This window comes from Salvelinus fontinalis, chromosome 19 (assembly GCF_029448725.1).
Source record: "Salvelinus fontinalis isolate EN_2023a chromosome 19, ASM2944872v1, whole genome shotgun sequence".
Taxonomy (NCBI): Eukaryota; Metazoa; Chordata; class Actinopteri; order Salmoniformes; family Salmonidae; genus Salvelinus; species Salvelinus fontinalis.
This window is the reverse complement of record NC_074683.1, coordinates 30887091-30913909: the sequence shown is the minus strand read 5'-3', so window position 1 is coordinate 30913909 and position 26819 is coordinate 30887091. Positions and strand designations below refer to the sequence as shown.

Sequence of the window (26819 nt, the reverse complement as noted above, 5' to 3'; positions counted from 1 at the left end):
TGAACGGAACTCTCATTTTAATATGTGTAACTATTCATTTTTAAATACCATTTTCAAAAGAAACATTGAACATCTGAAAGTAAAATCCTCGTGTAAAAGCAGGTGAGCTGATTCTACTCTTTTTGGACATATTGTTTTTTACATCAACCCTGTTACTTTAATAGGCACCTACTATAGCCATTTTGATTTCACTTCCTGAGATTGGAACACAGGTTTTTTATTAAGTTGAACATGTGCTCTTCATGATAGTGTATTAACATTAAGTGAAATAAACTTTTTTCTTCTTCACCAAGTCACACTACTCAAAAGAAACCTAACTGGTGGAACTACCAGTCTAGACTACCTTTATGAAACAAATCAAATCACATTGTTTACATGTTGAAAATGCTGCATGCTTGATCCTGGCATTGCAAGGAGTCTGGTTTTGTGGGAAAGGGGTAGACAGACATCACTTCTACCAGCATGTGTCAAATTGCACCCACAGTCATACCTGGGATTGTTGGCTGTAGGATACAAACATAACGCTCTCTAGTAACCCAAAATACTTGAGACTGACCTACTAACCATACCCCCCCCCCCCCCCCCCCTCCCCGGGGACAGTTTTTCCCAGCGTCTCTACAGACTCTGTCCAAGATGATAGTCCAGTCCAGACTCAACAGCACCCTGGTGGGAGTCTTCACCATCCTCCTGGTCTTTCTCTCTGCCTTCATCAACATCGTAAGTCCCTAAGCCTCCACTCCAAATGGTTGCACAGATCATTTGAAGGGGTAAACCCTCAAAGCTTACATTAATCAAATCAAAGGTATTTATATAGCCCTTCTTACATCAGCTGATATCTCAAAGTGCTGTACAGAAACCCAGCCTAAAACCCCAAACAGCAAGCAATGCAGGTGTAGAAGCACTACATTAATGAGTGTCTGACATCTGTGATCATCCTATGTAAAGTCTCCAGGGTTGTGTTCATTAGGGCACTTCGTAGCAGAACGTTTTATTATTGGACAGAAGTTCAGACATTTTGTGCCCACTAAACACTACCCAGTTTTCATTCATAATCATGTGAACCCCCTTTGACCTCTGTCCTCTACCCCCTAGTTCACCTGCAGTACTGGAGACCTGAGGGAGTGTCTGAGCTGGGAACTGAACATCAGTCGCAGCAGTGTGAACGCCTGCCATGCACGCAGCCTCAACTACACCCTCGAATCACTGGACGGCTTCTGTGGCAGCCCCTCACCCAACTGCAACTTCCCTGAGGTGTCTGTGTCTGTGTCTGTGTCTGTGTCTGTGTGTGTGTGTGTGTGTGTAAAAAAAAACATATATAAAAATATAAACAAAAATATAAATAGAAGAAGCTAGGCTTGAGCAGTCATTCCAACTGTACTGATTATATGCCAGAAGTGGTCAATACATTTCACAATGGTAATGCTAAAACATTTGCAAATGTTTGACATCTCTCTCTCTCTTTCTGTCTCCCTCGCCCCTCCCCCTTATCTCTCATCCCTGTCCCCCCTCCCTCTCTCTCCCTCCCTATCCCCCCTCTTTCTCCAACCTCCCTCTCTCCCGCTGTAGTACTTCTCTTCCTGTGTGTTGTTGACCCTGCTGGCCAGCTCAGTTTTCCTACAGATCAGCAGTATAGGTAAACTCTTACTCATGCTCTTCATCGAGATCTTCTACGTCCTCATCATGGAGGTGCCAGAGGTCAGCCTGTTCGACAACGTAGACCTGCTGGTCATGGCCAACGCTATGTGAGTAGTTTAGAACCCTCATTAGCATGCAGGTACAGCAAGGTACAAAACAAAGTCATGAAAGAAAGATAGATAACCGATGAGTCAATAGTATTTTATGCTAATGTTCTTCAGAGCGAAGCAGTAACGTCTCGGATGTCTCATATGTTTGTTTACTGATGTACACCTAGCTTTAGATATGATGGACGAGAACAACTCTGGCTTGTGTAAATTGCCCAGTAGATAAATGTTAGATTGAGGTGAAAGGTATTGATGGGTGGACTGCTGCTTTGCTCTAACCCATGCTATTTATTCACGAGAAGCAGATTTAAATTAAAACCTGTCCTGAGTTTAGTGGTGCATTTACTTCATGTAATGGATGACTGTTGGATAGGCCAGGTCAGGTCCTGTCTATGGGTATCCGTCTTCAGATGGAGAGGAGGGTTCAGTTGCCTCTCTCCATAAAATGTTCTTTCTTTGTTTTCTCTTCACAGTGAGCACATAAATGGAACAAGGTGAGATTTATGTAGCTTAACACTATTAAACCAAAGGAAACAAATTAAACGCACAAATTTATTGAGATCAATTGTATCCAATATACTGTAGCTTCAATGCGTCCTGTAGATCTTCCTGGCACTTCATATGCCTCAGGTAGTTGGATAACATTGATAAACAGTGTTGTAACCTTGTATATTGTTTAGTAATGGTATGTAGTATCTAGCGTTATTGAATAACATAGATTAAAGAGTGCAGTGGCCTCAGGCCTGTAGTTGATCTTTGGTATCTGTCCTCTCTGTCCAGCTGTGTGATGGACTCTAAGGTCCCTCTGAAGATCATGACTCCCGTGGTCATCACTGTCTTCGTCCTGGCTTTGTATCTACACGCCCAGCAGGTGGAGTCCACAGCCAGACTCGACTTCCTCTGGAAACTACAGGTAGGTGTGTGTGTGTGTGTGTGTGTGTGTACCATCCAAGGTCATTGATACCTCCTTGACCCTCCCTCCAGGCCACAGAGGAAAAGGAGGAGATGGAGGAGCTACAGGCTTACAACCGTCGCCTCCTCCACAACATCCTCCCCAAAGACGTGGCTGCTCACTTTCTGGCGCGAGAGCGTCGGAACGACGAGCTCTACTACCAGTCCTGTGAGTGTGTGGCCGTCATGTTCGCCTCCATCTCCAACTTCTCTGAGTTCTACATAGAGCTGGAGGCCAACAACGAAGGAGTGGAGTGTCTCAGGCTGCTCAACGAGATCATTGCAGACTTTGACGAGGTGAGAAGGGAGTGGGGAGAGGAGGAGAGAGGTATGAGAAAGGCGGGAGGAGAGAGAGGGGTATGAGGATGGGGGAGGAGAGAAAGAGGTATGAGGATGGGGGAGGAGAGAAAGAGGTATGAGGATGGGGGAGGAGAGAAAGAGGTATGAGGATGGGGGAGGAGAGAAAGAGGTATGAGAAAGGCGGGAGGAGAGAAAGAGGTATGAGAAAGGCGGGAGGAGAGAGAGAGGTATGAGAAAGGCGGGAGGAGAGAGAGAGGTATGAGAAAGGCGGGAGGAGAGAGGTATGAGAAAGGCGGGAGGAGAGAGAGAGGTATGAGAAAGGCGGGAGGAGAGAGAGAGGTATGAGAAAGGCGGGAGGAGAGAGAGGGGTATGAGAAAGGCGGGTATGAGGATGGGGGAGGAGGAGAGAGGTATGAGGATGGGGGAGGAGGAGAGAGGTATGAGGATGGGGGAGGAGGAGAGAGGTATGAGGATGGGGAGGAGGAGAGAGGTATGAGGATGGGGAGGAGAGGAGAGGAGAGAGAGGTATGAGGATGGGAGTAGAGTTAGAGGTATGGGGATGAGAGGAGAGAGAGGTATGAGGATGGGGAGGAGAGGAGAGAGGTATGAGGATGGGGAGGAGAGGAGAGAGGTATGAGGATGGGAGTAGAGTTAGAGGTATGAGGTATGAGGATGGGGATGAGAGGAGAGGAGAGAGAGGTATGAGGATGGGGAGGAGAGGAGAGAGGTATGAGGATGGGAGTAGAGTTAGAGTTGTGAGGATGGGGAGGAGGAGAGAGAGGTATGAGGATGGGAGTAGAGTTAGAGTTGTGAGGATGGGGAGGAGGAGACAGGGATGGGGAAGGAGGAGAGAGGTATGAGGATGGGGAAGGAGGAGAGAGAGGTATGAGGATGGGAGGATGATAGAGATATGGAGAGTAGAGTTAGAGTTGTGAGGATGGGGAGGAGAGAGCGGGATGGGGAGGAGAGAGAGGGATGGGGAAGGAGGAAAGAGGGATGGGGAGGAGGATAGAGGTATGAGGATGGGGAGGAGGATAGAGGTATGAGGATGGGGAGGAGAAGAGAGGATGGGATGGGGAGGAGAGAGGTATGAGGAAGATATGATAATGGGAGGAGAGATGTATGAGGATGGGGGAGTAGAGATGGAGGTGAGAGATATGTAGATGGGAGGAGGGAGAGAGGTATGAGGGGGGGAGAGATGAAGAGAGGGAGTGGCGTGTCCATCTGCTCATTGAGATTACCACAGAATTTGACAAGGTGAGAGGGGCCTTTCTCTGTGTGTGTGTGTGTGTGTGTGTTTACGCTGACCATATGTTCTGTCCCATTACTCCTAATATAACTTCAGTATTGGTACTAGTGACTATTATTGGACCCTGCTATGTTGAAATAGAGCTAACAATCTCAATGCTATTAACCCAAGTAAACTAACTAGTAAATGTCTTTCACTTCTCTATTGTCCTCCTCTCCCCCCAGATCATCAGTGAGGACCAGTTCCGCCAGCTGGAGAAGATAAAGACCATCGGCAGTACCTACATGGCTGCCTCTGGCCTCAACGACTCTACCTACGACAAGGAAGGCCGCTCACACATCAGAGCCCTGGCAGACTACGCCATGAGACTCATGGATCAGATGAAGTACATCAACGAACACTCCTTCAATAACTTCAAGATGAAGATCGGTAAAGCTGCCTATGGGAAAGATCATTTTGTTGCCTTGTTCATTTTCATGTGAATTCATGAGAAGAACGATATCCTTAAGCAGAAGTGCCTCACAAAATCTATAATGAGTAATGGAAAAAAATGTGACCTCATCAGGAAAAACTCTGCTGACCAATAGAAAAATGTATATTGAACATACTGTATATATTGTTAAAAACATGATGAACTATATCCCTGTCCACCGGTGCAGGTCTGAACATGGGTCCAGTGGTGGCTGGGGTGATCGGGGCCAGGAAGCCCCAGTATGATATCTGGGGGAATACAGTCAACGTGGCCAGCCGCATGGACAGCACTGGTGTACCTGAGCGGATCCAGGTAACTCAGACACAGCACAGAAGAAACTGATAACACACCAAGGATTTCTATTGTGACTTTATTATAACTATGATGAAGACCTAAGGGTGGAAACATTGTAAAGCACATGGAAGCATAGCTTACAGTGTGCACTCTTTTTTAACCTTGTGTCGATCTTTTAGAATATTATAATTTGGCAGTGTGAAATGACAGGCAGTGTGCTTATGATTAAGATATGTGAACACTGCTATCCTCTGTGTGACTTCATGACTACTTACTTTCCCACCTTTCTTTTCCTCTCTGGCCTTTCTCCCGCCAGGTGACCTCAGACCTGTACAACGTACTGAACTCCTATAACTACACACTAGAGTGCCGAGGCCTGGTCAAGGTGAAGGGTAAAGGAGAAATGCAGACCTACTTCCTCACTGGAGGACCTCCCAGCAGTTAACACCAGGCTGTGTCCCAAATGGAAACCTATTCCCTGTATATTACACTACTTTTGACCAGGGACACAGGGCTCTGTTCTAAAGTAGTGCACTATATAGGAAATAGGGTGCCATTTCAGACACAGCCTATTCAGAAGCAGCCCCAGTAACAGACTGACACTGGTGCAGGAAAAGGCTGAGAGGAGAGGGGGTATTGGACTAAAAGGGGCTGACCCCCCCCAAGTCTTTGACGAGCAGGCTCATGGACATGTGTTTGCTTGGGGAACTGACTGCCCCCCATCAACACCCCTTGTCCTAGGTTTATCTCCTCCCTACCTGCAGAGGTCAGCCTCCGATTGGACCAGAGTGAAGGAGACCCCACCCAGCCTCCTCTCGGATTGGGGTAAAGAGACAGGGAGGAGCTCAGAGGGCCTGAGTTCGCTGAAGAGACCAAAGAAATCCCATCAGACTACAGCAGACAGAGACACATTGTGACAGCAGCATTCTCTCACAGTCTTATTTCTATAGGTCATAGTGTGAGTTAAGGAATGGCTAAGAGCCAATCATCTTGCAGTACTGTAGATCTCTAAGGTTTTCTGAGGAAATCGATCCACTGTGTGTGTTCTTAGACATTCTGCTGAAAGAGCCAAGTCGCTCTAAACAAAACCTGCATGAAGACACTGAAACCCATATATACACATAAAACATTCGGAAAGTATTCAGGCCCCTTCACGTTTTCCACATTTTATTATGTTAGACTTTTTCTAAAATGGATTAAATAAAAAATGTCCTCATTAGTCTACACATAATACCCCATAACGACAAAGCGAAACCAGGTTTTTAGAAATGTTTGCAAATTTATTCAAAATAAAAAAACGGACATACCTTATTTACATAAGTATTCAGACCCTTGAGATCAGGTAAATTCTGTTTCCATTGATCATCCTTGAGATGTTTTTCAACTTGGAGTCCACCTGTGGTAAATTCAATTGATTGGACATGATTTGAAAAGGCACACACCTGTCTATATAAGGTCCCCCAGTTGACAGTGCATGTCAGAGCAAAACCTAAGCCATGATGTTGAAGGAATTGTCCGTAGAGCTCCGAGACAGGATTGTGTCGAGGCACAGATCTGGGGAAGGGTACCAAAACATTTCTGCAGCATTGAAGGTCCCCAAGAACACTGTGGCCTCCATCATTTTTAAATGGAAGAAGTTTGGAACCACCAAAACTCTTCCTAGAGCTGGCCGCCCAGCCAAACTGAGCAATTGGGGTAGAAGGGCCTTGGTCAGGGAGATGACCAAGAACCCGATGGTCACTGACAGAGCTCCAGAGTTCCTCTGTAGATATGGGAGAACCTTTCAGAAGGACAACCATCTCTGCAGCACTCCACAAATCAGGCCTTCATGGTAGAGTGGACAGACAGAAAACACATGTCAAACTCCAAGCGGGCTGTCAAAAGGCACCTAAAGGACTCTCAGACCATGAGAAAAAACATTCTTTGGTCTGATGAAACCAAGATTGAACTCTTCGGCCTGAATGCCAAGCATCACGTCTGGAGGAAACCAGGCACCGCTCATCACCTGGCCAACACCATCCCTACGGTGAAGCATGGTGGTGGCAGCATCATGCTGTGGCAATGTTTTTCAGCGGCAGTGACTGGGAGACTATTCAGGATCGAAGGGAAAGATGACCGGAGCAAAGTACAGAGAGATCCTTGATGAAAACCTGGTCCAGAGCGCTCAGGACCTCAGACTGGGGCGAAGGTTCACCTTTTAACAGGACAATGACATTAAGCACACAGCCAAGGAGTGGCTTTGGGACAAGTCTCCGAATGTCCTTGAGTGGCCCAGCCAGAGCACGGACTTGAACCTGATCAAACATCTCTGGAGACCTGAAAATAGCTGTGTAGCGACGCTCCCCATCCAACCTGACAGAGCTTGAGATGATCTGCTGAGAAAAATGGGAGAAACTCCCCAAATATGTGTGCCAAGTTTGTAGCGTCATACCCAAGAAGACTTGAGGCTGTAATCGCTGTCAAAGGTGCTTCAACAAAGTACTGAGCAAAAGGGTCGGAATACTTATGTAAATGTGATATTCCCATAAAAAAAGAAAAAAATCAAACCTGCTTTTTGCTTGGTTCTTATGGCTTATTGTGTGTAGATTGATGAGGGGAAAAAACTATTGAATCCCATTTTAGAATAAGTCTGTAACGTAACAAAATGTGTAAAAAGTCAAGGGGTCGTAATACTTTCTGAATGCACTGTATATACAGTAACAGTCAAAAGTTGACACACCTACTCATTCAAGAGTTGCTTCATTTTTACTATTTTCTACATTTTACAATAATAGTGAAGAGATCAAAACTATGAAATAACACAAAGGGAATCATGTCGTAATCAAAAAATTGTTAATCAAAATATATTTTAGATTCTTCAAAGTAGCCACTCTTTGCCTTGATGACAACTTTGCACACTCTTGGCATTCTCTCAACCACCTTCACAAGGAATCCTTTTCCAACAGCCTTGAAGGGGTTCCCACATATGCTGAGCACTTGTTGGCTGCTTTTCCTTCACTCTGCAGTCCAACTCATCCCAAACCATCTCATTTGGGTTGAGGTCGGGTGATTGTGGAGGTCAGGTCATCTGATGCAGTACTCCATCAGTCTCCTTCTTGGTAAAATAGCCTTTACACAGCCTGGAGGTGTTGGGTCATTGTCCTGTTGAAAAACAAATGATAGTCACACTAAGCGCAAACCAGATGGGATGGCATATCGCTGCAGAATGCTGTGGTAGCCATGTTGGTTAAGTGTGCCTTGAATTCTACATAAATAGGAACCACACATGCTGAGAACATCTCACAAAGACACGGCGGTTGGAACCAAAAATCTCAAATTTGGACTCATCAGACCAAAGGACAGATTTCCACCGGTCTAATGCCCATTGCTTATGTTTCTTATTATTATTGGTGTCCTTTAGTAGTGGTTTCTTTGCAGCAATTCAACCATGAAGGCCTGACTCCTCTGAACAGTTGATGTTGAGATGTGTCTGTTACTTGAACTCTTTGAGGTGCAGTTAATTGTCGATTTCTGAGGCTGGTAACTCTAATGAACTTATCCTCCGCAGCAGAGATAACTCTGGGTCTTCCTTTCCTGTGGCGGTGCTCATGAGAGCCAGTTTCATCATAGTGCTTAATGGTTTTTACAACTGCACTTGAAGAAATGTCCAAAGTTCTTGAGATTTTCCATATTGACTGACCATGTCTTAAAGTAATGATTGACTGTCGTTTCTCTTTGCTTATTTGAGCTGTTCTTGCCATGGTATGGACTTGGTCTTTTACCAAATAGGGCTATCTTCTGTATACCACCCCTACCTTGTCACAACACAACTGATTGGCTCAGACGCATTAAGGAGGAAAGAAATTCCACAAATTCACTTTTAACGAGGCACACCTGTTAATTGAAATGCATTCCAGGTGACTACCTCATGAAGCTGGTTGAGAGAATGCCAAGAGTGCGCAAAGCTGTCAAGGCAAAAGGGGGCCTACTTTGAAGAATCTCAAAACATAAAATATGTTATGATTTTAACACTTTTCTGGTTCCATGTGTTATTTCATAGTTTTGATGTCTTCACTATTATTCTACAATGTAGAAAATAGTAAAAATAAAGAAAAACCCTTGAATGAGTAGTTGTGTTCACACTTTTGATTGGTACTGTATATGTACACAGTATATGTGGAAAAAAGTGTTTTTTGTTCATACAGTCCATGTATGCTGTCTTTGTACACTTGAGTGGTACAGATATTGCAATTCTCCAAACCATTGGTACACTATGTACTAATATTGCCAGCCAGCACAGCAGCACTATCAAACCCTTTACTGGAGTTGGTCAGATAGGAAGGAGCAGTGTGTTTCATCTCTAGTAGGGAGCCTTGGTGGGCCGTGTTAACCTGGCTGGCTACTTGAACGACCAGTGAGACTGCTCTGTTCAGTGTGAGTTTACAGAGCTCTACACAACACACACACACATCATGCAAACACAGGGGCAAAAACACACACAGAAACACAGACATACGCTAGCCACACATACATGCACATAACAGACACACACGCTTTAACTGACGACACTTTCAACCGAGGATGTCAACGAAAAGCTTTTTTGTATTTGACATTTTGTATTTTGACTCAAACACCAAACCCTATCAGATATTTTAGATTCTATATTTTGTACATTAATATATTAGAGAGAAGTATCTATAAATAAACATGTATTCGGATGTACATAGCTGACTGAGACCTATTACAATCATCCAAGGGGTGGACAATTCGTTTTCTTTCCCATCACTGTATTCTTCATTCTTTCTAGTTCACCTGCTTTTTCCACACATTTGGTTTGAATATCAAGCAGTTGCTTGCACTTGTGGCAAGGCATCCCCCGACATGTTCTTTTAGATGACCCCCTGCAGTCAGTCCATGTCATAGATAGAGACTGATTTGGTGTTCTATGAAGCCATCCCACCAACCCTGGCAAAAATCAGATGTTATGACCCAATGAATGTCCAATTTTCTCCAATGAGGCCTTTATACTTGTCTATACTGATGACGTCATCCTTGTATTAAACAATATGAGGAACAACTTGTGGGAGTCCATGTGGAGATGTTTCCTTTTGACCTTTGATCTGCTGGATATTTTTTATCCCCATTAGAGTTGCACAATTCCAGTAACTTTGCCAAAATTCCCAGGTTTTTCTAAAATACTGGTTGGAAGATTCCCGGAATCAGGAGGGAAAAAGCAGGAAATCCAGTAAACTCCCAACCGAGATTTCTAGAAAACCTGGGAATTTGGGGAGTGACTGGAATTTTGCAAACCTCTATCCCCCTTCATCTGTTTCTGGTAGAGCAGCCCCATCAGTGATACAGCATACTGTGGGACCTTCATGTTTCTGGTAGAGCAGCCCCATCAGTGATACAGCATACTGTGGGACCTTCATGTTTCTGGTAGAGCAGCCCCATCAGTGATACAGCATACTGTGGGACCTTCATGTTTCTGGTAGAGCAGCCCCATCAGTGATACAGCATACTGTGGGACCTTCATGTTTCTGGTAGAGCAGCCCCATCAGTGATACAGCATACTGTGGGACCTTCATGTTTCTGGTAGAGCAGCCCCATCAGTGATACAGCATACTGTGGGACCTTCATGTTTCTGGTAGAGCAGCCCCATCAGTGATACAGCATACTGTGGGACCTTCATGTTTCTGGTAGAGCAGCCCCATCAGTGATACAGTATACTGTGGGACCTTCATGTTTCTGGTAGAGCAGCCCCATCAGTGATACAGCATACTGTGGGACCTTCATGTTTCTGGTAGAGCAGCCCCATCAGTGATACAGCATACTGTGGGACCTTCATGTTTCTGGTAGAGCAGCCCCAGTGATACAGTATACTGTGGGACCTTCATGTTTCTGGTAGAGCAGCCCCATCAGTGATACAGCATACTGTGGGACCTTCATGTTTCTGGTAGAGCAGCCCCATCAGTGATACAGTATACTGTGGGACCTTCATGTTTCTGGTAGAGCAGCCCCATCAGTGATACAGCATACTGTGGGACCTTCATGTTTCTGGTAGAGCAGCCCCATCAGTGATACAGTATACTGTGGGTTCTTTATCTTATCCTACATCTGATGTCATTCTAATTTCACAATTTATTTTTCTTTCCCATCATCAAACAACTACTTAGTGACAATATTGGTGATTTGGGTACCAATCAGTTCTTGAGAAGCAGTCTGTCTGTTTGGATTGTCACTTTGTACCCCGAGGTATGTGTGGATAGGAAGAATGTCTTGGCGCTCTATTCATTCTGGGTGACAGATAGCCTAGTGGTTAAGAGCATGCCTGAACAGCCCCTCTAAAAACTCAACAAAGTCCAAAACAGCACAAAAGGCGTCATAAAATATGCAGAAACTCTTCCAAACTATTTTGGCTGGGAAGCATGCGGACGCCTTAAAGCGGGAACATCGACTTTAAATTTAATTCAAGATGTAACGCTCAACTTCAATGATACGGCTTAAATAGAGCCCTTCTCCTCTGGTCTTTACTCTTTTCAAACCAACACCCTCCTTCCACTAGAAACATGAGGGATCTACTCTACTGCTATAACCCATTCAGTCCCTCTCCACTCCTCAAAATGGTGCCATTTCTTGCTTATCTTGATATTTTTTTTTTACTGTGTGTCATTGGTGTTGTAAGGACACATGGCTTCTATTGGAGGTTGAGATTGTACTTTAGTTTCTGCTACTTTGAAAACAAGCAAGGAAAATAGTGCCATTGAATTCAATTGACCTTTAACGTCTCTGCTAGGGAGGAGCACAGCTCCCTTTCTCTCCCTATATTTGGAGAAAGGATGAACCTCGTGAGGTTTTCACTAGATGGAGCGGAGAGAAGAGGAATGACATCAGTGTGTTTTGAGTCAGAGGCAGGACTTGCATAACCTGGTTGCTGTCTCTGTTCAGCTATTACATTCCGCATAGAGTGTTAGCTAAGAAGACTGGTACCCAGACTAAACCTTGGGTTGTCTTTGCTTTCTATCATGTCAAACACTAAGCGTCTTTGTTACATTCAATAAACCACTAAAATTGCACTTGTTGACAGCGCCTTTTTTTTTTGATGTGGCATCCTATATCTCTCTATAACCTTATGTTTGGATGGTTGTTTCAGATGTACACCCATAGATTTATTTTAGTCTTTGATGATCCAAATGGTAATATGTTTCACTACTAGTAGAAAGAGAAGAGGGAACTTACCAGCCAGCTCGCCTGCCATTTCGCTGAACTGCTTGAGTTGATTGTTCTGATTGATCTACATATAGAACACAAATTCAAAAGGATCTCTACGATTGTTCCTCTAGATCGCCAGAGGGGGGCAGCATTACACTGTCATTGGTACAAAAAAAAGGATCCTAACAGGTGGGCTGTACTAAACAATGGCTCCCTTTGTATTTTCTTCATTAATAATACAGCTATATGAAAGCAATATGGTGATTTAGAATTCGTACCCTATCACCTATATAGTGCACTACTTTTGACCAGGACCCATAAGAGCCCTGGTCAAAAGTAGTGCACAATATAGATGATAGTAACTCTGTCACAAATGGCACCCTGACCAATGACCCTTGGTTGTGAATTAGACTAGGTATATATCTAATAACATGTATAACTTAAGCACTGATAAAATACAATATGAACAGGCCTATTTTATCTGTCTCTCTGCAAATTGCCCATAATTGTTAACTTAGTTAAGCGAGTAAGACTGACTATTTAAATGCAATGGCCACAGACCAAATAAACTGGAGACTACAGAGGAAACAGTCCAAGCCAAGGGCATTGTAGCCTACTGATCAATTCATTTAACAGGCTTTACTGTGTACAAAAACTATGTTGATTAAAATTTTTACAAAGGGAAGCTAGAAGTGCTTTAAATGCCCTGCACTTCAGAGGAAATCACAGCATAATAAAACTGATAGAAGAACCGTAAACAATAAACAGCTAAGTAGCTTACAATACAGCTGGATGAAGACAATGATTTGTCAGGACTCATAAATTGGTCATCTTGCCGAGTCCATGCCCTTTAAAAAGCAGCACACCTGTGAGTACACCACGGTTGCTGTGGGCAGTAAAAATAACTTTGATTATGTCTGTATTAGTCACAAATAGGCCTAGACGGCAACTCCGATTTCCCCTCACTTGCGTTCAAATTTAAAGTGCTGTCCAAATGAGTTACAATTTCTCCCTTCTAATACCTACGAGTTCTTCTGCATTCAACCTTACACTTCCTGATTTGTATTTATTAGGGATCCCCATTATCTGCTGCCAAGGCACCAGGGGAATTATTTTACATGAAACTCGTTTGAAATAACAATTAGAAATGCACTACTCCTTGGGTCCAACTCTTGTTTGACTCTCAGGTGTAGTAGATTATGGATTGGTATGGTATCCATTTGGTATCATTTCTACTGCGCTGATTGATACAGGCACTACACTTAATGGTACGTTACACATACAGTAAAGGAGTTTGTAATAGAAAAAAAGTTAAGAAACCTCTGAGAAGATGTGCCTTCAGAAAGTATTCACACCCCTTGGCTTGTAAATCTATGGCAAGACTTAAATGGCTGTCTAGCAATGATCAACAACCAACTTAACAGAGCTTGAAGAATTTAAAGAATATGGAAATGTTGTACAATCCAGGTGTGCAAAGCTCATAGACTTACAGCTGTAATCGCTGTCAAAAGGTGATTCTAACATGTATTGACTCAAGGGTGAGAATACTTATGTAAATGAGAGACATCTGCATTTTCAATACATTTGCTAACATTTCTAAAACATATTTTCACTTTATCATTAAAGGGTATTGTGTGTAGATGGGTGAGAAACTCAATTTAATCCATTTTGAATTCAGGCTGTAACACAAAAGATGAAATAAGTCAAGGGGTATGAATACTTTCTGAAGGCACTGTAGTAAACTACTTGGTTATGCAAAACACCATTAGCAAAATGAGGATCTGTTTAATGTTGTATATTTAGTTACATAGATTGCAAAAGTATGTCATTACATACAGCCAGGGGAGCAACTTTGGATTTAGAAGTGGGGGGAGACTTTTTTTATCCAGTCGGATAAACACCCTACCCGACTGCTCAGAGGCGTCTGCATGGTCCTAAAGCACACCGTTAACTTATTTTGTATCACATTCCAATGATACAACTGTGGGGGGAATACAAATGCATCATCCGCTGTGAAAGTTGCACCCCTGGAAACAGCCAACATCAAATAAAACATTTAAGTCCTAGATGTCATACTGGAGGCTAACTTAGGTCAAAGGTCAAGTACCACAGCCTGCTAAGATGTACAGGCTAATACACTGCTCAAAAAAATAAAGGGAACACTTAAACAACACAATGTAACTCCAAGTCAATCACACTTCTGTGAAATCAAACTGTCCACTTAGGAAGCAACACTGATTGACAATAAATTGCACATGCTGTTGTGCAAATGGAATAGACAAAAGGTGGAAATTATAGGCAATTAGCAAGACACCCCCCAAAAGAGGAGTGATTCTGCAGGTGGTGACCACAGACCACTTCTCAGTTCCTATGCTTCCTGGCTGATGTTTTGGTCACTTTTGAATGCTGGCGGTGCTCTCACTCTAGTGGTAGCATGAGACGGAGTCTACAACCCACACAAGTGGCTCAGGTAGTGCAGTTCATCCAGGATGGCCCATCAATGCGAACTGTGGCAAAAAGGTTTGCTGTGTCTGTCAGCGTAGTGTCCAGAGCATGCAGGCGCTACCAGGAGACAGGCCAGTACACCAGAAGACGTGGAGGAGGCTGTAGGAGGGCAACAACCCAGCAGCAGGACCGCTACCTCCGCCTTTATGCAAGGAGGTGCACTGCCAGCGCCCTGCAAAATGACCTCCAACAGGCCACAAATGTGCATGTGTCTGCTCAAACGGTCAGAAACAGACTCCATGAGGGTGGTATGAGGGCCCGACATCCACAGGTGGGGGTTGTGCTTACAGCCCAACACCGTGCAGGACGTTTGGCATTTGCCAGAGAACACCAAGATTGGCAAATTTGCCACTGGCGCCCTGTGCTCTTCACAGATGAAAGCAGGTTCACACTGAGCACATGTGACAGACGTGACAGAGTCTGGAGACGCCGTGGAGAACGTTCTGCTGCCTGCAACATCCTCCAGCATGACCGGTTTGGCGATGGGTCAGTCATGGTGTGGGGTGGCATTTCTTTGTGGGGCCACACAGCCCTCCATGTGCTCGCCAGAGGTAGCCTGACTGCCATTAGGTAGCGAGATGAGATCCTCAGACCCCTTGTGAGACCATATGCTGACACATGCACATTTGTGGCCTGCTGGAGGTCATTTTGCAGGGCTCTGGCAGTGCACCTCCTTGCACTAAGGCGGAGGTACCGGTCCTGCTGCTGGGTTGTTGCCCTCCTACGGCCTCCTCCACGTCTCCTGATGTACTGGCCTGTCTCCTGGTAGCGCCTGCATGCTCTGGACACTACGCTGACAGACACAGCAAACCTTTTTGCCACAGTTCGCATTGATGTGCCATCCTGGATGAACTGCACTACCTGAGCCACTTGTGTGGGTTGTAGACTCCGTCTCATGCTACCACTAGAGTGAGAGCACCGCCAGCATTCAAAAGTGACCAAAACATCAGCCAGGAAGCATAGGAACTGAGAAGTGGTCTGTGGTCACCACCTGCAGAATCACTCCTCTTTTGGGGGGTGTCTTGCTAATTGCCTATAATTTCCACCTTTTGTCTATTCCATTTGCACAACAGCATGTGCAATTTATTGTCAATCAGTGTTGCTTCCTAAGTGGACAGTTTGATTTCACAGAAGTGTGATTGACTTGGAGTTACATTGTGTTGTTTAAGTGTTCCCTTTATTTTTTTGAGCAGTGTAGTAACATATTGGCCATTGTTGATGACACATGTTAAGGGTTGGATCCGTGCAGTAGTACCCAGATATACATGTAGTTAGTTGCCAGATGTTCATAATACTTGGTTCCATGTTTATACTCTCCACTCATGCAATGACTATCTCTAGTCTGACTGACACAGGCCACTCCACCCCCCCAAAAAACTAACATTGTTGGCACAATCCCTTAACTCTTCATTAAATTAACAATGTTTCTAGGAATTTTACTGACATTGTCCTCAGTAATTTATGCTTCTGACAAGTCAAACATTTCTGCAATAGAATCTAAAAGCTATGCAAAAGAAATGATGCATTGGAAAATACATGGCAAAAGAAATGCAGAGTATTTTTGGAAGTAACCATTTCTGCTACAATATAAGTAACTAGTCTAGCTCCTCTCCTACTCTGGCCTTTAGAGTAATACCCTGAAACATCGGGATGGCAGACGGCTCACAGGTAAATGAAACCCTTTCCAGCAGTGGCTGCTGTTACCACCACTGCACCAGGAGGTCTGGCAGATGATACGGAGTTGATAAGGTTGGCCTCCCAGTGGGATAACACCACCACATTACATTTGCCAAACTCAGCTTACAAGCAATAGCATTTTCCTGAAGCCTGCAACAAAGTACAGCAGTACATGGAAGTAACAGGTGTGACATGATCATACACATTATTTTGAATAAATTATTCTCAAACCAATAAAACAAATCTTTACTAGCCAAGATATTGAATAACATGTGATACTGGGGTGGCAGGTAGCCTAACAGTTAAGAGCATTGGTCCAGTAACCAAAATGTCGCTGGTTTGAATCCCCGAGCCGACTAGGTAAAAAAAAAAAATCTGTCGATATGCCCTTTAGGAAGGTACTTAACACTAATTTCTTCTGTATTCACTCTGGATAAGAGCGTCTGCTAAATTACTTCAATTATACATGTCTGTGATGCCAGAGATTCAATTTAAAAGCCAGAAACCCCTGTTCAGACTCCTGATAGTTACCCCAAACATATTCATATGAATATTATTATTAGCCAATTAACTAATTATTTGGCTGCAGTGGCACCTCCTATTGGGCCGTATCACTTTGAGGCCACGCTAAAGTGAGCTCAGCATCCAACAGGATTGAAGCAGGGCCAGGCTGGCCCACAATCCTGAGCGGTGGTGGGGAAGGAACATGATAAAGAGAGCAGGAGCAGAGGCACTTCTTTGCTCCATAGCCTTAGACATGGTTTTGTTGTTGGTGGTTGGTTGGTTGTAAATTAGTATATTTGTTGGGTTGTCAGACACTGAAGTTGTTTATTTCTTGTTATTGTTTGACTGTAAGTCTCGTGGTTGTGGTTTGTCAGACGTTGTAGTCTGGAGCTTTGCCCTGCGGCTGCCTCAGTCTGATCTGTAGTGTCATGAAGGCCCCTACAGTCACATGGAAGAGGATCTGCCACACGTTCCTCAGTTCATACAGGTACATGTTGGACAGACAGATCAGGGCGAAGGCCAGGAATGACTTACTGTTCCTCCACACAGAGAAGTACGCAAACAGGGAGCACTGAAGAGGGAGAGATGAGTGAAAGAGAGAGAGACAGACACCGGGAAACAGAGAAGAGTCAACTTCTGTGAGAACAATAGAGCTACTTCATTGTATTGAAAATCCCTTGCAGGAGACCAATCTTTCTTTGCTTTCAAACCATGTCCAATATTTTACCTTTATTCAAGGAAGCCCCAATTATTTAGTGCACGCTTAAATCAACTACCAGCAATAACATGACAAGCCCTATTCTGCACTATAAATGTAATACATATTAGTTTCACTTTTCAATGTAAAATGATGTGTAAACTGTAGCTAGACTCAGACCATCTTGGTAACACTAACAACCCCCTCTGTACAGTGAGAGTTGTGATGCAAAGTGCAGGGTTGTTTTTCATTTATTTAACTACGCAAGTCAGTTAAGAACAAATTCTTATTTACAGTGACGGCATACCCCGGCCAAACCCTAACGACCTTGGACCAATTGTGCACCGCCCTATGGGACTTCCAATCACGGCCAGTTGTGATACAGCCTGGAATCGAACCAGAGTCTGTAGTGACGCCTCTAGCACTGAGAAGCAATGGCTTACACCTGCGTCACTCGGGAGCCCCACCTCACTCATCACAGTGACTACCAGAAGGCGACAAGGCAGCTCTTGCTCGCCATGACTTACCTGATACAGACAGGCTGCTGTGCCCAGGAAAAAGGCAATCACGTAATTAAAATCTTCGTCGTCGTTCTGCCGGCAAACCAACGGGGGAGGAAGACGAGGGAGAGAAGAAGATAGCGAGGTCAATAAATGATGAATGTACAGCAGTAGGTAGGCTTGAAACGAGGCTTGGTGAAACTGGTACGACAACAAAGCCAACAAAAGCATTGGACAAAAGCAGCCTCTGAAAAGCAATAAGCATCCCTCTAAGATACAGGTGTTACAAAGTGTTCATATGAAAAGGCTTGGATTAGTTACAGCTACAGGTGGTCAGTTTTGTCTTTCCCACCGAATTAAATAGACTAATGTATCTATCGCTCTGGCTTTACCTGTATGGTGCTCTCTATAGCATGAACTCCTCGGAGTAGATTGAGGCCTCCACAGAGGATGCTCAGCACACAGGAGACGATGCCAGGTAGAGTCACAGGATCAAGCTGTTGGCTGGGAGCTGGGAGGAGAAGGGAACTGTTAAGAGCCAGCAGAAATGACCTGGCCAATGAGCAATAGACACATTAAGAGACTCTACAGAGTGAGATAAACAGCTACGTTGAGATTCTAAAGGACATCACAATACAGACTCAGTGCAGAGACTGCCTTGACCTAAGGTAGGGTGTAAAGTAATATCTTGTGGCTAAATTCTTATGAATATATGATGAATAGCTACATAGGAGCAGGATTATGTTCAGGGTATAGAGACATGGTCAACCACTGCACTATACCATCATGTGCAATCTTAGAATTCTCCTAACGTTTGAAGAGAAAACTGACTAAATCCCAAAATGACAATGTTTTGATGATCATCCCTCCACAGTGAGTGACAGGAAAGTGAATATGAATGCAGTGGTTCTTGAGGGAGACAGAGGAGCTGTGGTGACCCAGGGCACAATCATTTAGCTGGGTTTACTGAGGTGTGAAGGTACCAACAGAGAGGTGGTGGGCCTGTCTCAGTCAGGGATCACTAATTGAGGGGCCACACAAACGACAGATGCATGCCAAGGTGTCCTTCAAAGAGCTGACCCTATAGGGCTTTCAAGTGATTCACTTTGGTTCTGTTCCAAACATGCTCCCAACCAAGCTGTCCATGAGGTATGGAATGGATGGAAGCCATTTTAAACATGTGCTAATGTGACAGAAGGAGATGTCTACAGTAAAGGCTTGGGTGAACAGGAAAAGGGAGGATTAGAATGAGGTGGATGGAATGCAAACAAAATCAATTTGTCATTCAGTACACAGTGAAGTGATTATGTTAAAGCTTACGTAAAGAGCCTTATACGTTTACTGTGTGTGAAAACACAAGGCAGGTAGGCACTTTGAAAAACACCTCAATGTGCATAACCTAGCGTATGAGTTTATCAATGTATGGCTGAATGTGAAAGACTAAGCTGTGTAACAGACAACTCAACTGTAACTACAGTTGCAAGCACTAAAAAATATGTTTGTTAAAACCCTGTAGAGCGGTACAGGTTTTTGTGAGAAAATATCATAACCTAACTAAAGCTTCTTAGGGCTAGGCCCCTTTTTTCTCAATTTCCGTCTGAATGACGTGCCCAAAGTAAACTGCCTGTAGATCAGGCCCTGAAGCCAGGATATGCATATAATTGGTAACATTGGAAAGAAAACACTTTGAAGTTTGTAGAAATGTTAAAATAATGTAGGAGGAGAACACAAGATATGGTAGGAGCCATCCAGAATATTATTTTGAGAGACCATGCTTTTACATTTGCAAGTATAAGGGCATACTCAATTCTAGCTCCCAGGATGCAATTCCTATGGCTTCCACAGGGTGTTAGCAGTCTATGTTCAAGGTTTCAGGCTTGTAACTTCCAAAACGAATAAGAAATATCAGTTTTAGTACAGGGACACAGTCTTGGAAATTCGTGTTTGCGCGCGCCATGAATAAAGTACGCATCTGCTAAAATCCGTTTTCTATTGAACATACTTCTTTCCGTAAGAAATATTATAGTTTGATTACATTTTAGGGTGTCTGAGGAGTAAATAGAAATGTATTTTGACTTGAAAAAAAGTTTAGGGGTAGATTTTCGGATTCCTTTCTCTATGTTAAATGAGTGGATTACTCAAATCGTTGGTGCCAACTAAACTGACTTTTTGGGATATAAAGAAGGATTTTATCTAACAAAACGACACATATTATAGCTGGGACCCTTTGGATGACAAATCAGAGGAAGATTTTCAAAAGTGAATATTTAAAATCGCCATTTGTAAATTTATGAAACCTGTGCAGGTGGAAAGATATTTTGATGTGGGCCGCCGTCCTCAAACAATTGCATGGCATGCTTTCGCTGTAATAGCTACTGTAAATCGGACAGTGCAGTTAGATTAACAAGAATTTAAGCTTTCAACCAATATAAGACACTTGTACGTACCTAAATGTTTAAAATCCATAATTTTTATGATTATTTATTTGAATTGGGCACCCTGAAGTTTCACCGGAAGTTGTACGGCTAGTGGGACGCCTAGCCCTAAGAAGTTTCCCCACAACTATCCTGTGTGTGTCTGTGTGGGGTACCTACTTATGCCCTTGTACTTGGAGGGGGTGTGGTATGAGAAGCCGTTGATGGATCCTAGGTCCTCAGGGGTCAGCTGGTAGGGCGGTCGAAGTTTGATCTCTGTTTGCATGTCGGCCAGGTTGATCTTAGTGGACAGAGAGCGGGGGCTGTTGAAGCGCTGCTTCGTCTTCTGGATGAAGTTGTCTGGAAGGGGCAGCAACACAAGTATGAAGGGTGTGAGAATAGAGAAATCTATCATGAAAATACAACCTAGGAATAGTATGTTCCTGCTGGTACAGTATAAACATGCTCTAAAATGTTTGGGCATGATAGTGGGTTAGTTTCCTGAGACCACCAATACGCAAAAATAATAAGTGTCTGCTAAATGGAATATATATTTTTGAAAGAGTCAAACCAGGGAAACCTAGCCTGGTCCCAGATCTGTTTGTGCAGTCTTGTTAACACACCAGTCATGGTCACGCCAGGAGTTGGCAGAAAATCACAAACAGATCTGGAACCAGGCTAAGGGAAACCCTGTGTTTCTAAAGTAAGACAATGCATGGGTTTGTTGGGAAAACAAAAGGAGAGACTCACCCAACTCGATGAAGGAGTATGGCCTCACAGCGCTATTGACACGCTTGGCGTCGTACGTGACGATGAACTCCCTCTGCAGCTCATCCAGGAAACAGAAGGCCAGGACGTTGGGGTAGTTCTCTGTACAAACCATCAGATAACCCACACCCAGACAGCAGGTGAAACTGAAAGACACACACACACACACACACACACACACAGAGCGAGCAAGATTACATTGCAGGACTATTATTTCCTGCAATTACAATGCTGAACAGTGGGAAGCACAGTAAGTTCAATAGTATTCATTAACCAGACCATGAGATGTCCCTGCATATGTTATTCAGGATCAAAATTATATTTGGAGATATATAACAAAACAACTGGCATTATAATAGCAATGAAAGATTACCAAGAAATACCATCTCTAAGATATTACACAAAAAAGGAACCTCGCCAGAGGTGTTTCCAACCAATCCATCGAAAATAATTCACAGAAATGTTAACAGGTGGCTTGAAGGCTTGCTTGCAGTGTGCTAAGAAATGCCAGTATCGGTCTCTGTGTTAATATCTTTACAGAAATATTAAACAGGCATTACATGGGGAAGGGGAACAGCTAGCTCACTCTCTCTCTCTCTTCCCTCTGCTTATGAAGTATGGGTGCTGAATTATGGTCATTTGGAGAGTGCCAGGGAGGGAGGGACAAAAATCATAGCATCCACTCAACTGGAGCTCAGCAGAGCCCCTCGAAGGGCCAATACGTCGGAGTTAAGCATTGCCCAAAAGGATCTTTAATTCAGATTACCCAGTGACTTAACTGCTGTCTGGCATGTCCGCAGTCTCTTTCCTTCACAGTGAGGCCAATGTTGGGCCTTGATTAAAGGACCTCAAGATAACAAATGAGGCTTCAGACTGTAGAGTGGATGGCCAACCAACCATGCTCCTAGAGGGAGGAATGTGTGTGCGCACACACACCTCTCATTCAAGCCAATATCTGCTGTCAAGACAACTGGGAACTCTTGAATTGGCCATTCAAAATGATTTCTTAGTCGGTGCTCGTTTTTGTCCGATCTAAAAATGGTTGGAGGCCGGCGCTTTTGAACACGGCATTAATGGGACCAAGTGGCTAATAACCCACGTCCATGTGAACAGATGCATTTTGTAATGCCGCAGTTGTGTTTCTTGAAATAGCCTGACAATTGTAATTGACCAAACTGTCACAAAACTCATTAGGGGAATTAGAGCTGAGCATTTCAGAACAGAGCTTTTATAGACATTCACAAAACAAGGAAAAGTGCAGTTTGTTGTGACATCAGCAATAGGACAGAATTAGGGTGACCGTTTTACCGCCACATCGGCAGTCATGGCCACAGTAAAATTCCACACTACCGTTGAGTCACGGTAATCTCCTCTTATGCACTCTGGACATGTGTTGGTTGGGATCTCTATAGGGCTCGACTGTCCATCTAACCACTCTGAAAATGCAAATGCAATTAAAAAAAAAAAAATCACAAACGCATCAAAACAGTATTGTGATTTTAAACCTCACCTCACTGTGATGATCAATTACAGGTTCAACAGCAGGTTGAAACATGGTTGTTGTGGATGTTGTTTCAAAGCCTAACAACGAGATGGACAGCACTTTAAAGTGATGACTCATTCAAAACTCCCATGTGCATATTAGAGCCTATACATACACATAGGCTTATGAGCCCAAGTCTGCAAAACAAACAAAAAAATTATTACAATTCTGATTGTGTGAGGCCCGAGTTGCGCAGTGGTCTAAGGCACTGCATCGCAGTTGCTAGCTGTACCACAAGAGATCCTGGTTCGAGTCCAGGCTCATGGGGCGGCGCACAATTGGCCCAGCGTTGTCCGGGTTAGGGGAGGGTTTGGCTACGCACGCCAGGTATACGGTGTTTCCTCCAACACATTGGTGCGGCTGGCTTCCGGTTTAAGCAGGCAGTGTGGCTTGGTTGGGTCACGTTTCGGAGGACGCATGGCTCTCGACCTTCGCCTCTCCTTAAGGGAGTTGCAGCGATGAGACAAGACAATTGGATATCACGAAATTGGGGAGAAAAAAGGGGTAAAAGTTATAATTATGATTGTGCCCATTATGATTGTGCCTACATAGCCTACTACAAATTACACCTGAAAAAAAAAAATAATGAACTCATTTAAGATGTCTTTGGTACATAATTGGTCTAGCCTATACTAAACAACGTAATAGGCTTTGAACGTGGACTGTTATTATGCATACTGGATGGACTGGTTACCTTATGCTACACTCCAAAATGTCTATCCACGAGTCTGGGAGAGAACGTATAGCCATAGGCAATGCTGTTGGTTCACTGATTGTGCAGGGAGGTTACAGTTACCCTACAAATTATAGTGAATTTATATTTGATTGTGAATAGTCTTAATAGGGAACTTAATATTTTCATAAATAAATTGGGTGACATTAGCTTTAGCTAGAGAATCTCACCACCATGCATTTCCATCTCTTCCTCTATTCCTTTCTCCAGCGCGCAGAGTGGCTGTCAACAGTTTAGTGAAATATGTTTCGGTGCAGATTTCACTTGAAATTAAACAATGGGTAGCTGTAGGAACAGGGTTGGAGAGCCTCTGGCATACAGAGTTTGGGTGGAATATCACCTGTTGCATGCAGGCTCTTGCTGCGCTCCTCAAACAGTGGTTGATGCGTGAAGTGAAATATGTATTCTTATATTTAATCAGCTGCTCATATTAAAGCACACGCTCCGCTAAAAAAACAAACTAGTCTACCCGGCATCATTGAAAAGCGGACCGGCGGGAAAACGAGCAGCCTCCATTCACTATTCCAGTGTATACGGATGACATGTCTTTTTCCCCTTGCCCATTTCATAATGGGCCATTCTAAATCAAAACTAATTTTACATTTTAGTAAAGACTAAACTGAGAATAGTCTGATGGGTGAAAATATGCTCACTTGATGAGAGAACAGCTGTGCAGCCTGAGGCAAGGAACCTGCAAGCTTTTTCTTGCTACTTTCTCAAATCATCAACAGCCGATAGAAATCAAAACATATATTATGCAACTAAGACATTCTAAGGTTTGTTTACGAATTCACGACTAAAGTTGCCAAATAACTCTAAATCTAGCGTAGAGGACCTGTTCCAAAAAAATCACTTTTACGCTCAACATAGCCACTTCACATGCACACATTAGAATGGGAAAAATATCCTTTCTATTTCATACAATTAAGTTCAATTATATTCTTCTTACTATACAATAATGGCACGGGACTTAAAGCATATCTTGTCTGCTACATGAACAAGCCTTCAGCATGGAGCATAGCCAGAAAACATACAGTAGTCCAAGTCATGTTCTTCTGAAATCAATTTTTATTCATATCATGATTCTTTAGACCTGCCTACAAAAAAATTATGGATTTATTGTGATGTGTGTATTAAATAGATTTATAATACTGTTTTAAATGTAGCTGTTCCAAAGGATGATGTATGTGTGGCGGTCTGGAGATGCTAAACATGTTTATGTTAATTAACGGTCAATTACCGTGAGACAGGCAGACTTTTGAATGACAATAACCGGCTAATAAAATTGAATGACCGCCACAGCCCTAGACTGAGTGATAACACCATCCCCTCAAAGCAAAATTATACCATAGAGAACTGCTAGCAACTTTGGGTGGTGGTAATACCAAAGTCAGTTAGATTTTATATAAACGCTTCTCTGGTAATTGGCCTTGCTACATTCCCAAGCAATAAAAAAATAAAAACAAGTCACTCACACAAATGGGAGCTAACAAAGAGTCACTGAACCAAAACGGAAAAGGATGGGTTTTAGGAGTGGTACTGAAAGAAAATCCTGGGGGTGTCCACTACATTTACCTAAGTAGAGGCAAAACAAAACAAAAAACCACACCAAACTTAGAAAGTAAAACCAAAAAGTTGAAACAAAACAACAAAAAACCAGACAAAGGATTGTCTAGAAATAAAATAGGTAGAGCCAACTAAACCCTCTGTCTCAATCAAGACAACTTGTGCATTGGGCCAGCCACTTTTTAAATAGCACCAAGGCCAGCACAGGTGAAACACCTTTCCACTAATGAGATGGCAACCAGCACAGGTGTAACACTTCCTGACTAATGAGGTGACACCAATTGGTGAGCCCTGTGCTAACGAGCAATATATGCTAAAGACCAACCTCAAAACATAAATGGAAAAACCAAAGCCTGTAACACCTTCACCCTTAAATATAGCCTACATTATTGTTGGACAAATGTGCTCACAGTAGACGTCGACCGATTTAGATTCTTCATCTCCGATACCGATTAATTGGAGAACCAAAAAAAGCCGATACCGATTAATTGGCCTTTTTTTTTTTTTGTAATAATGACAATTACAACAATACTGAATGAACACTTATTTTAACTTAATATAATACATCAATAAAATCAATTTAGCCTCAAATAAATTATGAAACATGTTTAATTTGGTTTAAATAATGCAGAAACAAAGTGTTGGAGAAGAAAGTAAAAGTGCAATGTGTGCCATGTAAAAAAGCTTACGTTTAAGTTCCTTGCTCAGAACATATGAAAGCTGGTGGTTCCTTTTAACATGAGCCTTCCATATTCCCAGGTAAGAAGTTAGGTTGTAGTTATTATAGGACTATTTCTCTCTATACCATTTGTATTTCATATACCTTTGACTATTGGATGTTCTTACAGGCACTTTAGTATTGCCAGTGTAACAGTATAGCTTCCTTCCCTCTCCTCGCCCCTACCTGGGCTTGAACCAGGAACACATCGACAACAGCCACCCTCGCAGCAGCGTTACCCATGCAGAGCAAGAGGAACAACTACTCCAAGTCTCAGAGCGAGTGACCTCACCGATTGAAACGCTATTAGCGCGCACCCCGCTAATTATCTAGGCATTTCACATCGGTTACACCAGCCTAATCTCGGGAGTTGATGGGCTTGAAGTCATAAACAGCTCAATGCTTGAAGCATTGTGAAGAGCTGCTGGCAAAAGGCACAAAAGTGCTGTTTGAATGAATGCATACAAGACTGCTGGTGCCTACTATCGCTCAGTCAGGCTGCTGTATCAAATCATAGACTTAATTATAACATAATAACACACAGAAATATGAGGCTTTGGTCATTAAAATGGTTGAATCCAGAAACGATCATTTCGAAAACGTTTAATCTTTCAGTGAAATACGGAACCGTTACGTATTTTATCTAACAGGTGGCATCCCTAAGTCTAAATATTGCTGTTACATTGCACAACCTTCAATGTTGTCATAATTATGTACAATTCTGGCAAATTAATTACGGCCTTTGTTAGTAATAAATGTACTTCACACAGTTCGCAATGAGCCAGTAGGCCCAAACTGCTACATATACCCTAACTGCTAGCACGGAACGCAAGAGAAGTGACACAATTTCCCTAGTTAAGAAATTCATGTTAGCAGGCAACATTAACTAAATATGCAGGTTTAAAAATATATACTTATGTATTGATTTTAAAGAAAGGCATTGATGTTTATGGTTAGGTACATTGGTGCAACGACAGTGCTTTTTTTGTAAATGC

General features: G+C 43.2%; 2 protein-coding genes and 1 long non-coding RNA gene across 6 annotated transcripts in view; 1 reads left to right on the top strand and 2 right to left on the bottom strand.

The window, feature by feature from the left end:
* LOC129816599 (adenylate cyclase type 5-like) overlaps positions 1-12063 on the top strand; it is a 137022-nt gene extending 124959 nt beyond the window's left edge. For 2 of the 3 annotated variants that reach the window (XM_055871281.1, XM_055871280.1), the window contains exons 13-21: positions 601-717; positions 1093-1251; positions 1567-1742; positions 2216-2236; positions 2523-2655; positions 2727-2990; positions 4467-4671; positions 4902-5026; positions 5325-12063. In XM_055871281.1, coding sequence (XP_055727256.1) covers positions 601-717; positions 1093-1251; positions 1567-1742; positions 2216-2236; positions 2523-2655; positions 2727-2990; positions 4467-4671; positions 4902-5026; positions 5325-5453 — 1329 coding nt within the window. In that variant the 3' untranslated portion in view covers positions 5454-12063. Of the gene's footprint in view, positions 1-600; positions 718-1092; positions 1252-1566; positions 1743-2215; positions 2237-2522; positions 2991-4466; positions 4672-4901; positions 5027-5324 lie in introns of those variants that run through there. The other variant, XM_055871282.1, reaches the window with a different exon arrangement.
* On the bottom strand, positions 5069-15369 carry LOC129816600 (uncharacterized). The gene is made up of 2 exons (XR_008753581.1): positions 10879-15369; positions 5069-10829 (listed from the first exon to the last, which is right to left on the bottom strand). It is a non-coding gene; the product is annotated as an uncharacterized LOC129816600 (long non-coding RNA).
* Positions 15370-15858: 489 nt separating this feature from the next.
* LOC129816598 (vesicle-trafficking protein SEC22a-like) overlaps positions 15859-26819 on the bottom strand; it is a 33765-nt gene continuing 22804 nt past the window's right edge. For both annotated transcript variants that reach the window (XM_055871278.1, XM_055871277.1), the window contains 5 exons: positions 21247-21410; positions 20677-20856; positions 18475-18593; positions 18110-18175; positions 15859-17456 (listed from right to left, as the gene is read on the bottom strand). In XM_055871278.1, coding sequence (XP_055727253.1) covers positions 17256-17456; positions 18110-18175; positions 18475-18593; positions 20677-20856; positions 21247-21410 — 730 coding nt within the window. In that variant the 3' untranslated portion in view covers positions 15859-17255. The remainder of the gene's footprint in view (positions 17457-18109; positions 18176-18474; positions 18594-20676; positions 20857-21246; positions 21411-26819) is intronic.